The sequence below is a fragment of the Lissotriton helveticus genome, chromosome 12, assembly GCF_964261635.1.
Source record: "Lissotriton helveticus chromosome 12, aLisHel1.1, whole genome shotgun sequence".
Taxonomy (NCBI): Eukaryota; Metazoa; Chordata; class Amphibia; order Caudata; family Salamandridae; genus Lissotriton; species Lissotriton helveticus.
In genome coordinates this window covers 354,879,238-354,895,232 of record NC_136073.1, presented here as the reverse complement: position 1 = coordinate 354,895,232, position 15,995 = coordinate 354,879,238, and the positions used below count along the sequence as shown (strand labels likewise).

At 44.0% G+C, this 15,995-nt stretch overlaps 1 protein-coding gene across 2 annotated transcripts in view; it reads left to right on the top strand.

Moving 5' to 3' along the window:
• SHCBP1 (SHC binding and spindle associated 1) overlaps window positions 1-15,995 on the top strand; it is a 227,768-nt gene that overhangs the window by 61,293 nt on the left and 150,480 nt on the right. For both annotated transcript variants that reach the window (XM_078671492.1, XM_078671491.1), the window contains exons 6-7: window positions 10,356-10,589; window positions 11,793-11,970. In XM_078671492.1, coding sequence (XP_078527618.1) covers window positions 10,356-10,589; window positions 11,793-11,970 — 412 coding nt within the window. The remainder of the gene's footprint in view (window positions 1-10,355; window positions 10,590-11,792; window positions 11,971-15,995) is intronic.

Below are 15,995 nucleotides of genomic sequence, written 5' to 3'. Positions count from 1 at the left end.
TCTTAGACATGCCCAATGATCTTGAATTTGGAGAGGAAAAAAAAATCGCATCAAGCGGGGTCATAAAATCGGCGCTTCGCTCACATTCACGTGCACGGCCACACAGTACCTGCTGATCCGGCAAGCCACCGCCAGACTGGTGGACAACAATAACCTTCCTTCCTGTTCCACGCAGAGACACGTCTGTTTACGGCGGAAGTGACGTAGCGCTGGGTGTAAGGACTAGAGGCATGGAGAGAATTTAGTGAGGGGAACTGCAACTTGGAGGACATGTGCGTCTCCTACACTTCCGAGACTCCAGTCTGTCACGGTGCTCAAAGCTTATCAGTTAGTGGTCTAGTGTGTTCCAGTAAACGAGTCTGACAACAAGGCGTGCCACGTTCTGTGGCGTCAGGAGCGTTTCATTGGCATTGGTCCGAATCCACACCGGGGTTAACAGACGAAATGGTAACTCCATTCCATCCCCGATACAGGTAGATTACGATTCCAAGAAAGAAGTCTACAAAATAATTACATAAAAAGTAACGTTTTATTACGAATAACTAAATTAGCCCGTCGGTTCACTGCCACCTGCCAAGGTGCAGCTCGAATTTCAAAGAGTACATACAGCACGTGTTAAATTTAGGCATTCCCAACCCACCCCTGAGCCATTTTAGGTGGAGCCTGGCCACAAAAGACCTATTGTGTATTTACTAAAACATTACAGGAGATTAGAGCCCGCCAAGAAAAGGTACTCACACAGCTCTGTAAATACATCTCACTTATAAGTGGTATTGTCTGTAATGAAAGTATGAGGTTTCAGATGCTGGTGTTTTTTAGGGCTTGATCATCAGACCGCGTAAGATGCCTAGTTCTGAAAGACCTACTGGGAACTTAAAGTTGGCTCAGAGGTCGCGCATTGCCTACCAGTGGTTAAACTTATTGTCACTCGTGTGTGTGTGTGTGTGTGTGTGTGTGTGTGTGTGTGTCTGTGTGTGTGGGGGGGGGCTCTGTGTGTGTGTGTGTGTGGGGGGCTCTGTGTGTGTGTGTGGGGGGGCTCTGTGTGTGTGTGGGGGGGGCTCTTTGTGTGTGTTTTTGAAACCTAAATAAAACGTGTTATTTGCAATGTGAATAGCTCAAACTCTCGTAAATATGCGACCTATTGCACTGCAAATGCAATAAGTCTCGTATTTGCCAGAGATTAAGCTATTGGCATTGTAAATGACAATGCCATTTATTTATCTGTTTTCAAAAACAACACATAAATAAAAATGTTGTCATTTACAATGCCAATAGCTCTAACTTTTGTAAAGGCGAGACCGTTGCATTGTAAATGCTTGTTATAAATTGGTATTGGATTTCTCTTGATTCTTGTTAATTACTTATCGTCCATGTTGGTTCTCTTAAATGCTCAAAATATGTTCCTCAAGTGAAGCTTGAGTGCTCTTTGCCGCTCTGCCAGAACTGAGCTAAGGATTAATTGGTGTGAATTCAAAGGCCATCTTAAAGGTATTGTGCTACTACATGTTAACACCTTGGGTGCTTGAGAAGATCCTCTGCTGTGCTTGGCCATAATGGAAATGGGTGTGGTCATGACTAGCTCAGCTCGTCATGAGCACACGAGAGGTATAGGAGCATCGAAGGGGTTAAGGCTACCCAGACATGCCAAATAATAAGAATCTGCAAGGGGTGAATTTAAGGTGAGTGAATGATTGAGCGCTCACTATGTTGTGTCTGTGTATACCTTTGCAATATAATCTTGAGGCGCTCAAAGGGAGGTGGTAATCACCCTGCCACTCCCCCCAAACAGGACCTAGACAAAGAATCCTAATAATATTTAACCATATCCCTGAGCGCACACATTTTATGTGAAAAAACACAATTTTTTAGGTTATTTCAATACAATTGCAATTAATATTTTCAATGTACATTAAGGCTTTAGCCAACACGTGTTTCGTCGTGTCAGGATTAACCCACAACTTCAATAGGGCTAAAAAACACAATAATAAACACCATTCTGGTTGCAGTGTGCCTACATAATCCAGCCCACTGTACCAGCCCACAGTGTACAACTGGGAAATATAATTAGGTTTAATCATTTACAGATACACATATAATATACAAGAAACAGATAAATGAATTGAGACAATACCAGGACCAAAGTAGAACCGGCAGTAAGGTAGGCATTTACGGATTTATTGAAGAAAGAAATTGACTTGGGGTTACTGAATCCATACTAGAGATGGTGGCAACTTGGCATTATATACATTGCAGGTTGATTTGTACTAGTCAATAAGAAGTGAGAAAGGTAGGTGGACTAATTAATGGTATACACTGTGGAATAGAGGTGTTTTTTTAATTGACTCACGATTTCAACTTCTATATTAGGAATATAAATTATTGGCACAGCCTATCCCACTGATGAGGAAAAGGTGATATGTTGTTATATGTACTGGGAGAACATAAGGATATAATCCTGACAAATCAAAGATGATCAAATTGTATGGAGATTTTGAGCATGGGCTTCCACATGTTACTTATCAACATTGTTGGAAGTGAACAGCACTATGTCACAGGTACAGTGGGCTGGATTATGTAGGAACGCTGCAACCAGAATGGTGGTTTATTGTATATTTTTGCCCTGAAGAAGTCGTGGGTTAATCCTGACACAACGAAACATGTGTTGGCTAAAGGCTTAATGAAGATTGAAAATAAAGACCACTACAAATATTGATTGCATTGTATTTAACCTAATCAATTGTGTTTTTTCACATAAGTGTGTGCTCCGGGATATGGTTGAATACTAAATAATATTCCACTTTTCTACAATATTAACCTGCACTTCACCAATGTCTATAACACAAAACATCCTGTGTTGCAAAACAGTTTGATACTTGGTGGAACTAAATACAACTGAAGACCAACTTCTTCAAACACCCTCTGAGGAATTACCTCCTCTCAACCCAGTGACACATCTCGCAACCATACATTACTTAAAAGCTGCTCTCCTGAAATGTAGTTCTTTGGTCTTAAACACATGCTGCTATATTTGCCCTCATCCAAGACTGCTTGACGCTGTTGCACTGAAGAAAGCCAGGATCTGCTCATCTTCCTTATCACTACCTTACCTCTTGGATACAACATCCTGCACTTCAATAGAATGGAATGATGGGTGGGTATTCAATCAATCTGGGTTCTTATAGAGTGCGACTAATCACCAGTTAGGGCCTCAGGCGTTGTGGGTGATCCTACAGTTCAGTCAGAGAGACAGTTCATTCAAAGAGCCAGGTCTTGAGGGCCTGCCTGAATTGAGGTGGTGAGGGTGAGTTCCTGAGATATGGAGGAAGAGAGTTTCAGGTCTCTGCGGCTAGGTTGGAGAAGGATCTTCCCCTGGCCGTGATCTTCTAGATCCATGGGATATTAGCCAGGTCCAGGTTGGCAGAGCGTAGGTGTCTGGTGGGAGTGTAGAAGGAGAAGAGGTGGTTGAGGTATGCAGGTCCGATGTTGTGGAGGGCCGTGTAGTTGTGCTTGAGAAGCTTGAAGGTGATTATTTTGCTGATGGGGAGCCAGTGGAGGTTTCTCCGGTGATCGGCAATGTGGCTGCATTGGCGGCTGTCCGTGATAAGTTTCGCAGCTGTGTACTGGGTTGTTTGCAATTTCTTTTTGAGCTTCTGGATGGTGCTGGCATAGAGTGCATTGCCGTAGTCTAGTTTGCTGCTGACAAGCACCTGGGTGACCTTTTCTCCTGGACTCAGTGGAGATCCACTTAAATATATTTTGAAGCAGGATGATGAGATGGCATTAATTTGGCAGTTTAATGAGAGCAAGAATGATACCAAGGTTATGTGCGTGGTCAATGGGTGTTGGGGGGGCTCCGAGCACTCTGGACCAGCAGGAGTTGTCCCAGGCAGAGGGGGTGATTCCCTGGATGAGGACTTCGGTTTTGCCTTTGTGCATAAGCCGTCTGTAAAATGCAAAATTATTACTTAAGTAACTCCTGCTTTTTCCAATATTTCACTCTAGATCATAAACAAATAATTAATTAAACAAACCAGTGGACGTGAATATCTGGTTTTTCCTACCTGACATCATAGTTTTTTGTTTTTTTTTTGTTCCAGTATTTCACTCTAGATCATAAACAAACACTGAAACAAACCACTGGCCCCGAATATCTCTTATTTCCTACCTGACATCAGAGTTTTATTTATGGTTTCTTTGTTTATAGAACTGAATATCTCCATGCCTCTTGTGATCAGATTTTTCTCTGAAATTTCAGCCTACTCTGGGGGAAAAATACAAACGCACCTAGACCCCTGTCAACAAATCCTTCCTATTGGACAACAAATGACTACACAGCATTGCACCCTCCCTACCCAGAGTAAGCGCTCTACCACGGATCTCCGTTTTATAAAGAAACACCCTGTATAGCTCGCTGCCCACAGCAACGTTAATTAGTCGATCCTATCAAGTCCTTATCTCAAACAAATGTACAACAAGCATTGGCAAAGGCTATAGTTCTGGCTTTACTTTGCTATCACATACAAACACAGACGTGCACAAATGCGCACAAACTCTTTGTGCTGTGTATTTGTGCAACCTGTCTCTTTCGGTCTCCTGTTTTTGTGCCTGACTTTGAATTCCACATGCTTTTAGATCTTCTGTTTTATTTCCTACGGTAGCAGTGTTGGCGCCAAGCTAAAAACATAGGCACCCAAAGTGCTTCTGGCACATACGTGGGTGCTTGTATGCATTAGAATATTAATGTCTGGCCTGTAGGCTTTGCCAGCGGTTGCTTTTTATTTGTAAAGTAAGTGTGTGTTAGAGCATTTAAAAAAAAAAGGTTTTTGTTGAATGATTTTGATTTCCCTTGGTGCCTACGCCTATTTGGTCGGGTTCTCCAAAGTCGGTCCTGGAGCACCGGATCCATGCCAGATTTTGAAGGTAACTACATTTATCTAAAAGGAGGAATGGTAAAAATCTGCCATGGATCCGGCTCTCAGTGACCGGCTTTGGAGAACCAAACTTTTAAGTCTCCTCTTCCATAGCTTGTTTTTTTTATTAGGTGAACATCATTCTCGTCCATAATTCTAATAATTTCTAATGCAGCGTTTAGGAATGCAAAGTAGATGCAGATTATTCCTCTGTAATCAGCCTCTGCTTGAAAGCGCGTTCTGTTGCTTTCAAGTTGAACCTCGCTTGACAGTGATGTGCCTGACAGAGCTGGACGCTGGCTTTCTGTCTGCTTATTTCCAATGATTATCCAGTTTGGGAGCGTCACATGTGCTAATGACAAAAGGCATTTGTCACAAAGACCCGAATCTACAATGCCAGCAGATGGTGCGGCAGAACGGATGGAAATGTTTGTCTTGGAGAAGACGCGGCGCGCGGAGCGGCGCGCGCCTCTCTCAGCTGTAATCAGCGCGCATTCTTAAGATTCTGACTGGCGCGCGGGCCTCCTCAGAGATCACCGAGACAGATGGCGGCGGCATCCTTGTCACTTATCAGCGCATTCAAAATCATTTTCTGTTGCGAAGTCGGCCGGCTATTGCCGTTTTACTTCTGTTCGCTGCACCCGCGCTGTCTCTTTATGTTTCTCTGTGCTCCTCCCGTTGGGCCTACTCGCCGAACCTTCGGGAACCTTCTGTAGGCTTCGTATAACAGTTTACAGCTTCGTCATCGCGTAAATGTAGCACTCGCTCCTGCTGAATAGTTTGTCCAACTATATGGTGTACGCGGTCAAGTTATAGAGCTGAGGAAAACGATAAACGGTGATCAAAACTCACCCTTCTCTAACCTATCGAATCACGATAAGCCATATTCAAAGATTCTTCTGTGATTAGCTGTGACTCTTGAGGCACTCCGAATGTGCTCTTGAATTTCCAACAGTGCGTTATATTTCTTCACAGAAGAAAGCTTTGCAAACAGGCACGAGAATACTTCTCTTCGTATAAAAAAAACTGCCTTTGAAGTCCTAGTTTCATGGTATTGAGCGCATGGCACGGGGAGCCAGCGTGTGGTTTCATTGGCCAACCATAGATGTCCTAAGCAGTGTGCGCTTCTTCATGTCTTAGAATGACAAATGACCGTAATTGATCATTTAGAAGAATCCAGAAGCAGTAGAGTGATGTGCTTGAAAGGGTCCACATGCTCTAACTCCTATGCAGCTACTTTAGGTCCAGTCAATATTTCCACCGGTTGGGACCTTTACGCAGCAGCTCTTTTTCTTTTTTGTAGTCGAGATGTGTGAATGTAAAACTGTAGTCTAAAGAAACAACATTGAAGATGTTGTAAAACATCTTAATCGTTGATCCTAGCTGCAGATCCCTCCTGCATGCTCTTGAAGCTGTGATACACACAGGTTGCAGATGGAGTGCATTGGTGATGGCCTGAAGATACGCCTTCCCGTTCCTGCGGGCTCTGTCATAGAAAGAAGTCAACCAGTTGGATTGGATGTCCGCTATGTTGAGCTCAGTACGCTGAGTTCAGAAATGTTGCTGGTGGCTGAAGCAAACGGATGGCCTGGAGCAGTGGCTGCAGGTTCCTGTGTAACCTCGTTACTTTTGTGCTTGTTCATGTTCTTTATATTTTCCTGAAAAGCCTTTCTTGTTTCAGTATGCACTACCTCCATATGTTTCAGTTTGTAGTTGCCCTCCACTGCCTAAGATCATTGTCGTCACACTTGCACAGGGCTTTTTTCTCAAATGTAGTGATACTCCAAGTACGGCCGGGGCCGCATGCGGCCCTCCTGACCTTTTACATGCGGCCCCCTGTGCAGCAGCAGTACTGGGTTGCTGTTTACTCACTCAGCACTAACATGAACAAAATGTTAAATAAACAGCAAGCACTTATTTAATGGTTCATTGCAGTTAGGGAAAGGAGGTAACTTGTCCCTTAACTTTAGGAATACCTTCATTTTTAAAGACCGCAAATGTGTAAAAATGCGATAGACTTGAAAATTTAAAAAGTGTATTTCTTTGACCTGTAGCACCATCTTATCCTAGGAAATGAAATGAAAGCAGTGCAACCACACCTGGCGCAACCTACGCAGCCAGAGAACTCCATACCTGGATCTCCAACTGCGCAGACGAGCTCGCCCCACTGCGCAACCCCCGACAGACAACGCCCCAGGAAAGCCACCTGGTTCACCACCGCTCTCTAAGATGCCAGACGCACCTAAAGAAGTCTGGAGAAGAACTGGAGAAACACCAAGACAACCGAAAACCACACCACCTACAAGGACGCCATGGCGAACTACCACAACCAGATCAGTCACCAAGAGGAACTTCATCCACAACAAAATCCTGTCCAACTCCAAGGAACTTTTCTGTGTCATTCAAGAATTCACCAACCCTCGCAGCGAAGCCAGAGACTTTACCCCGTCCCAAGACATCTGCGACAAGCTTGGAACCTATTTCCACCTCGGGATCAAAAACCTCTACAACTTCATCGACCATCCACCAGGCACCACCGACGGCCCCTCGCACCCCAGAAACACCAGCCAGCCCATCTCCAACTGGACACCGATCACGGCCGAAGATACCGCCTCAACCATGAAAAGCATCCACTCGGGGGGGGGGGGGGGGGGCACGACCCTTGCCCCCCGCCGCCCCCTCACATCTACCACAGAGCCGCGGCCGCCATCGCACCCGAACTACAACGCGCCATCAACACCACCTTTAAAACCTAGATGACTGGAAGCACGCAGAAGTCAGACCGCATCTCAAGAAGCCCACAGCTGACCCCACCGACCTCAAGAACTATCAGCCCATCTCGCTCCTTCCCTTCTCAGCCAAAGTTGCAGAGAAAACAGTCAAAAGGAAACTGACACAATTCATTGAAAAGAACGCAGTCCTCGACCTGTCCCAATCCGGATTCCGAAGCAAGCACAGAGACCGCCCTACTCTCCGCCACAGACTACCTCCGCACCCTCCTGGACCAAGGCCACTCCTCACTCCTCATCCTACTCGACCTATCAGCGACCTTCAACACCGTCTCACACCGCACACTAGTTGCCAGACTACACAACGCAGGCATACAAGGAACAGCCCTGGACTGGATCTGATGATTCCTCACTGGAAGAAGCCAAAGGATCAGTCTCCCACCTTTCCTCTTCGACCCCACGAAAATCACCTGCGGAGTCCCACAGGGTTCATCCCTGAGCCCCACTCTCTTCAACATCTACAAGGCCCCCCCTCGCAGCCATCGTCCAACAACACGGTCTCAACATCCTATTCTACGCCGATGACGCCCAGCTCATCCGCTCCCTCACCAAAGACCCCACCAATGCCAAACTCGACTTCCAGAAAAGAATGCAAGACATCGCAGTCTGAATGACAAATAGCTGCCTGAAGATCAACGCAGAGAAGACAGAAGTCCTCGTCCTCTGTACCACCCGTTCTGCATGGGAGAGCACCTGGGCCAACCGCCCTCGGAAGCCCACCTACCCCCTCAGACCACTCCAAGAATCTTGGCATCGTACTAGACTCATCACTCACTATGAACCAACAGGTCAACGCCATCACCTCCAGCTGCTTCAATACCCTCCGCAAGACCTTCAAGTGGATCCCCCCGAGTCAAGGAAGACAGTCACCCACGCTCTCATCACCAGCAGACTTTACTATGGAAACGCACTCTACACCAGGCATCAACAAGTCCCTACTCAGCATACTCCAGGCAGTACAGAACACCGCCGCTAGACTCTTCCTCTGCTTCCCCTGACACAAACACATCAGTCAACACCAACGAAGTCTCCACTGGCTCCCCGTGGAGAAAAGAGTCACTTTCAAAATCCTCACTCATGCCTACAAATGCCTACACAACAATGGACCCAAATACCTCAACAACGGAATCAACTTCCACGTACCCAAAAGAAACCTCCGATCTTCCAACCTCGCACTGGCCGAAACCCAGCACATCCACAGAGCCAGAGCAGGCGGAAGATCCTTCTCTCACATAGCAGCCAAGACCTGGAACAAGCTACCGGCAGACATCAGACTCACCCCCCCCCCCCCCCATAACACCTTCAGGAAGACCCTCAAGACCTGGCTCTTCGTCTAAACAGATGTGCAGACCCATAACCCCGCACACCCCTCAGCGCCTTGAGACCCTCACTGGTGAGTAGCGCGCTTACAAGCAAAGGGGAGCTTACATCCATGTTTGATTTCCACTACCAGGTTGCTGGTGTACCTTCTTTTTTTGCCCCTGACACTTCTGCACTTCAGTGTCCGCTGTCAGGCCTAGGAGGAACATCTTACTGCACTTGTTGCTGTTTTGGTGTTCTTGTATCAATTTTTAATTTGATATTGCTCTTGGTCACCTTTATTTTAGTTTATAAATGCACCAATTTGAGTTTCTTAGTGTCACCCCACTACCTTCTATTTACAGGTTTACTGAATCCCTTCTTTATTTCCTCTTTTTTTTCCAGCCTCTGGCCTCTCACCAGGGTTTGTTTTGCACACCACTTTCATTTTGATTTTATTGTAAGTGTTAACTATGGGCATGTGTTTATGCTTATTGTTGTAATCACACGTGTTTCTTATTTCTACCCCTTTCTTTGTTAAATTATACAGATTTTGCTGAACACAGCTACTTTTAACAAATTCGTACATTGTGCAGTATACTTTGTTGATGTCAGACCCATACATACCTTTTCTTTGGTGAGGTACTAAGTGCGTGATTGCGTTTCCATGAATCTTTTATGTCTATACCTCTACAGTATTTACTGTTTCATTTCAGGTAATGTTTCCTTGCACTGATAAGCGCTTTGATCTCGTTCCTTGAAATCAGATAGTGCAATAGCTAGCTATCTTTTTAATTACAATTTTATTGGTTTAACATTTAATCATAAGCTCTACCCCCCCCCCCCCCCCCCACACACACACACACCTACCTCCATTGTGTACCAGTTTTCCTTGGAGGGATGAAGTTTGAAATCATGCACCAACCCCACTTTAACCAGTCCACCATGACAAAAGAAAGCGTTCTGGCCCGGTGCAGTAGATCTAGATTACAGTAGATTGGATACATAGATCACAGTGGATTGGATAAAAAGATTACAGTGGGTTGGATACGTTGTGTGACCAGTTAAAGATGTATTGTCAAACCTATGACTCCCACACCGCATATTCAATTAGATTTATGAGATGGTAAGAATGGTAACAATTTAATGCAAGAAACTAAAGTTAAGTGTTTAATGATGTGTCAATAACCTTTTGGACTAATAAATGGGTTTGTGAATACCGCCGATACCAACTAACCTAGTCTAACTGTAATTTGTTAAGGATATTTAAATCCAGGAACCTGTTGAGGTAATGTTGTCCCTTACATTTTGATATCTGTGGTCCAGGAGAGACTAACATGGTTTAAACTTTTTGTAGGCACTATGACATTCTTGAAGATCGTGTCCCATCTGGGCTCGTTTTGGAGTATCGCAGTCTTCTCTCAAAGTGCGAGGAGTTGTACAAGAGGTTCACTGCGCTTCGGAACAGCATATCGAGCACTGCCTCTGATTCAGAAATGGACAATGTCTCTATGGTGGAAGGAGTAAAAATGTATGAAGAGCTGGAGAATTTTAAACAGAAGTTGAAGCTTATTGAAAACCCTTTGCTAAGGTGCTTTTTTTTAATATCGTTTTTCTGCCTCGAGGGACAATTGCAATATCCAGGTGGGGAAAAGGGTTCTGTTAGTTAATGTTAATGGTTTTGTGCAAGAGGATGAGCTCAAGAATCTAATATACAACTTCCTATGTGTTTCCTTGCTAGAGACTGCTTTGGCTATCTGCAGCAGACCCCATTATAACCAATACTTCAACATATACTGAGATTGGCATTTGGGATCGTCCCCTGTTATGAAGAAATGCTTTCCTTTTCCATCAAGTTCCCTGCTCCTCAGTCAAAGACTTTCCTCCCTTTTTTTGTTAACCCTCTCCAGGAGTATTTCTTATTTAGTATGGCTTTTAAGTAACCCCAACAACTATCGCTGCCCCCACGCTTTCGCTTGCTGGCTTTCTTTTCACCTGCTCATTCTTTCCCTGCTGCTTTTCGAGCCCTTCCTCGCTTTCCCGTGTCTCTGCTCCCTGTTGGAGCCTGGGCAAAACAAATCTGGCCACCCACTGCAGCTGATGCCCACCGAGGCTGCAGGTGCTGCTTTTTCAAATGATTGTACACTTGTAGCCACAAACAGCATAGACTGTCCTGTATGGTGGTCATCCTGACATTCTATTTAGGTGGCATTCCTTAATGCAGACATACTATTAAAAGATGGACCTCACATTGCGTCATTTTGGAAAAATGCAACTCTATTAAAGAATACAAACCAAAAAGAATTCCAGGATAGCTTCGACGGTAGTGACTTTGCAAGTCTTGCGCAACAGTCCTAACAAGCATGGGTAAAATCAGCCAGCGGTAGACAGGTTTGCTATCCTAATGATTGTTTCTTCTGAAATGGAAAGACTGACTTTTCAGAAGAGGGCACAGAGTGATAACTTTCATGACCGTTGCACTCAAATTTAAGTCTAAAGATAATGTTAGCGCTTGCTGTGGTGTTTTTGAATATAACGGAGGAGCACTTGGTGGCAGGGCTAATACGACATTGGAATATTTTGTGAATGCTTTAGACTCTGCCTAGTTTAATTCTCATTACAATATAAAAGCAAAAATGTTCTGTGCGAATTATTTTTGCCAGAGTTTGAGGCGTGTGGAATACTTTGAAAGCTGAACAAGGCTATTATCTGTTACCAGATGGTCCTCCTGTAGTGTCTTTAGCAGTGTTTTGATGATGTACCTTTTTCTGTTTTTTTGTTCATGTTCTTGCAGGTATGTATTTGGTTATCAGAAACATTCTGCCCTGCAGGCTGCAAGAGCTAAAGGGCATCGGCCTGTGGATGGAAAGGTCATTCATGTCGTATCCATCTCTATGACTGTAAATCTTCTGCAATCCTTAACACGAGATAGACTGTATCCAGAGTCCTGCAACGATGACTTGGAATTACAGGTATCTGATACGGGGTTGAGAGTCTATCATTTATTCAATAAAGCCTTATTACCCCTAAAACCGTCTTTTCTGCCAGTTGTATTCTAACTTTTGTACATTTTTTTTCTGAGACAAACATTTGTTCTTTTTAGATGTACGTGGCCTATAACACAGGATTTCTGTTTGTTTTCTGAGGTGGACAGATTATGAATCCATTAGTTTTTCATTGCACGCTTCCAATATTCAGCCAAGTACCCTTTTAAAATCTTCAATCTGTGTATCACTTTTTAATTACTTTAAACATTTTCCTCTTCTGCCACCTGAAATGTGTTCATATGGCGTGTCAGACCCTCCCGTCCTGATTGCTGACTAAAGGCTGTATTGAAGCATGTTTGGGCACCTTACATAGCCTGTACATTTTTAAAATGTATCCTTATTTCTTCTAAAGGCTGTACAATTGGATCATGGTCTACAGGACTACAACTAGGTCTTCCTTTTTGAAAGCCTATCTATAGATGTATTACTAGACCCGGCTGACAATCTCTCATCACAAACACCAAATGCTTGCTGTGAAGTGGATATCATTTTGAGGCACACAGTTCAGGTTATCAGTAACCCAAGACTGGTTTCACATTTATTGTGGATCGTCAGTTGGGTGTAGGTTGTTTCGGCTGGAACAGTGATCCACGTCTGAGCATACCCTTATCACTTAGGGCGGTACATCAAACACTCAAAAGCTGATGGCAGTAATGCTTGCAATGAGTCTTTACCACTGGCAATTGCTCGGGGTAGCATTCCAATGCGTTGTTCTTTGCCCACCATTCCACCTCAGTTTTGATCCAGTCATATGTAAATCAGTCTTGATTCTGCTCCAATATGAACAGTCCAGACCAAAATCTCAGTCCTGGCTTGCAGATGACTATCATTTAGATTGGCACATTAGTCCGTTTATTGCTCAGTCCTCAGTTAAGACGCACAGTGAAAGCCATTTATCCCTACCACACAGAGATAAATGTATTGCAATTCTATCTCCTGTAGTAGCGTGATAGTAGAAAAGTGCAAGCATTTTGGTGTCTCTTCTTACCAGAACCAAAATGTATCATTAATATCAAATAAGGATGGATCCTAATACGGTGTGAATTCTGGGTGCAAGCTTAAAAAGAAGACAAACATTTATTTGCAGAGTACCTGCTTTTGGCACTTCAGTGGCTGTGACCCATCTTCACTCAAAGCAGAAAGTCCTCTTCCACTTTTTTATGAAGGTCTTCAATGCACTCCTATTGAGGGGTAATCTGTGTCTTCTCAAAAAGGGGCTGCACAGCCGACTCATGATCCATTCTTACTACTGGCGATAGTCGGTCGAGTGGATTTCCCATTTCTGAATTTCATGACGTCACCTGCCCTTATCCCATATGTTCCCAACTACAGTCGGCTAGCGTAGGACTGAGATATTCAGCACAAACAGTTAGCTGCTGTTCTTGATCACCTGTGCCAGAATTCAAATTTTGATTTGCACTTCAAAGTTGGGGAGGATTTGTATCATAATGTCAATACAGACAACATGCTCTTGACACTTTGGCATTAAATCAAGCAATGTATGAAACCATTATTCGAGAACGGAAAGATTTGGACTAATATGTATTTGGCTGTTTTTTCATCACAGTTGACTGTAATCCTCTTTGGCCATTTTGTGGCAAGCCCCGAGGATGTGGCAGTACATCTTCCAAGAGATGTGTACTTGCTCCCTCCTTGTTAGAAAAAAAATATCTAGACATGCTATCCAGCCCTTAGCAAAGACCATATGTTTGTCCCTCACATTTGTATTTTCGTGGTTCACAATTAATTTTACGTGCATTAGGATTTAGATCTTGACTTTGATTGTTTACCCACTTTCCTGATTTCACTGTCCCACCACTCCCATTTCTTCTTTTGGACTCACATACATCTTTCCTTGAGAGGGTCAAAGCTCCTTTTTGAAAATGGGCATTACCTCCATGAGTGAGAGAGATGGAGTGTGGCTCTCTTTGGTGCATGCTACTTCCAGCAGATTCTGCTGGGCATCAGACTGGGTTAGGAAAAACATTTCACTAGCCGTGGCATCCTTATTGTTTCACAAACATGGGATCTGGAGACACTTCTTTTATTTTAACTGTTTACTTACATTTTTCTTTAAAATTTACTCCACCTACTCCTAAATTATTGCCTTTGTTGAAGGACATATATTTTGTCTTACACTTTAAGGGATTAAACCATGTGCTGCCTTTAAGAGTTGGAGGTTTATGTCAGATTCGCACTCCTTGTGTTTGTGTTGTCTCACGATTCTTACTCCTGTGCTAAACATGCACAGATGCACCTCAAAGCAAAAAGTGAACATGGGATGAATTTTTTCATGCCAAACCCATTTAGGAGTATGTATTGAAATATCATTCACCACTGAGAGATAGTCACCCAAGATTTAAAAATGGTATTTTTTGGAGAGATCTTTCTCGGTCCTTAGTCCTTATAGGCACATACAATACTAAAAAGAGAATAGGAGAAAATTCCGCTTTTAGGGGAAACCTTGCATTCAGCAGCCCCTTTTCCAACTCTGCACACCTTGGATACTTCTGATGACGCTGGGATTTTCATACAGATTTTTCTTTGGAATCCCTAGGCCGACTAGGTCTCTTTGGCTTTACTACTGTCGTTGTCACCTCGGGCTCTTGTACCTGTATTACCTCTTCCTCCTGCTGCATCTAATTTGCAGGATTCAAAGGACACTCATGTCTCCAGTGTCCATTCTGATGACACTCAGTAGTCCCTTTCAGAGTTGCCAGATCTACTCTCGGCCTAGAGTCCTCCGTATTTCCCTTTCTCTTTTTCTGACCATTCTGTTTCCTTCCCAGCGTACCTCCGCCTTACTGTACTTGGCCTTCCTTGTCAGCAGCTTGCATCTGAACCAGCATCAGCTTGTCCTTGAGTTTCTTATGCTTCAAATTGACCTCGTCACTGCAATATCTAGCATACCTCAATATCTCATCCAGTGGCTTGTTCTGCCAACAAACCAAATGCTGCTGGATCATAAGGCAGATCTCAGGTCTCAACCCTAGAACAAATTTCGACCCAGACTGTCCCATATCTTTAGGATCCATGACATCCAACCCACTATACTGCTTAAATACTTGCAACAACCTTTCGTAATACTCCTGCACCGTCTCCTTTGGTTCCTTAACCGTTCAATCTATTTTCACCCAATCAATGTCCTGCTGTGGTACTTTAGATTTCAACCACTTGATCACCTGCTCTTACTTTTTCATAACAAGAGGTGATGGGCCATTAGTGACAACATCCCTGTCCGGTGCAGAAGTGGGCCATTCAACAGCAACCTTACATGCTACCCACAAGTCACTCGGAACCACAATGTCAAACAATGTATTCAAATCAATCCACAACACCATTGAAATCTTGACAAACCTCTCAACCTGCTTGTACCACTCAACTGGGCTCTCTCTCAGTTTTGAGAAGTCATTTGTGAATGCCGCCAAATCTCTACTCCAAGGCACATGCACATACCCTCCGCTAGCTACCTCTCGTAAAGGGTAATTCCCAATTCCTTGCACTCCCCCTCCCGGAGGAGGTGTCTCTGCCGCATTTCTCTTAACACTCTTTTTCTTGGACCATCTTTCTTCCCACTTATCAAGGCTATTCCATGCTCATATCCCTAAAAATCAGTTCTCTGATGTGGGTCTTTAGTCCAATTACCCTTTTTTCGCCCAAATCTTGGTCAGTATACTGTAACCGGTGACCACCCTGCAACATTTTCGTTTTAGACAAGTCCACTTCATACCTGTTTGCCACTTCAGTTAGTTTCTCATGTGCCGACCTTGCTTTGCGAGTCACATCCTTTGCCGCAAACAACAACTTGTCTGGCTCATAGAATTCCACCCTCTCTAAAGGCAAGTTCCCTTCAACAATCTCATCCACTTCTGCTTTTAACCGCATCACATCCAGCCTTTTTGCCCTTACTGCTGCCTTTTGGACACCTTGACCAGATGCACCACTCGACT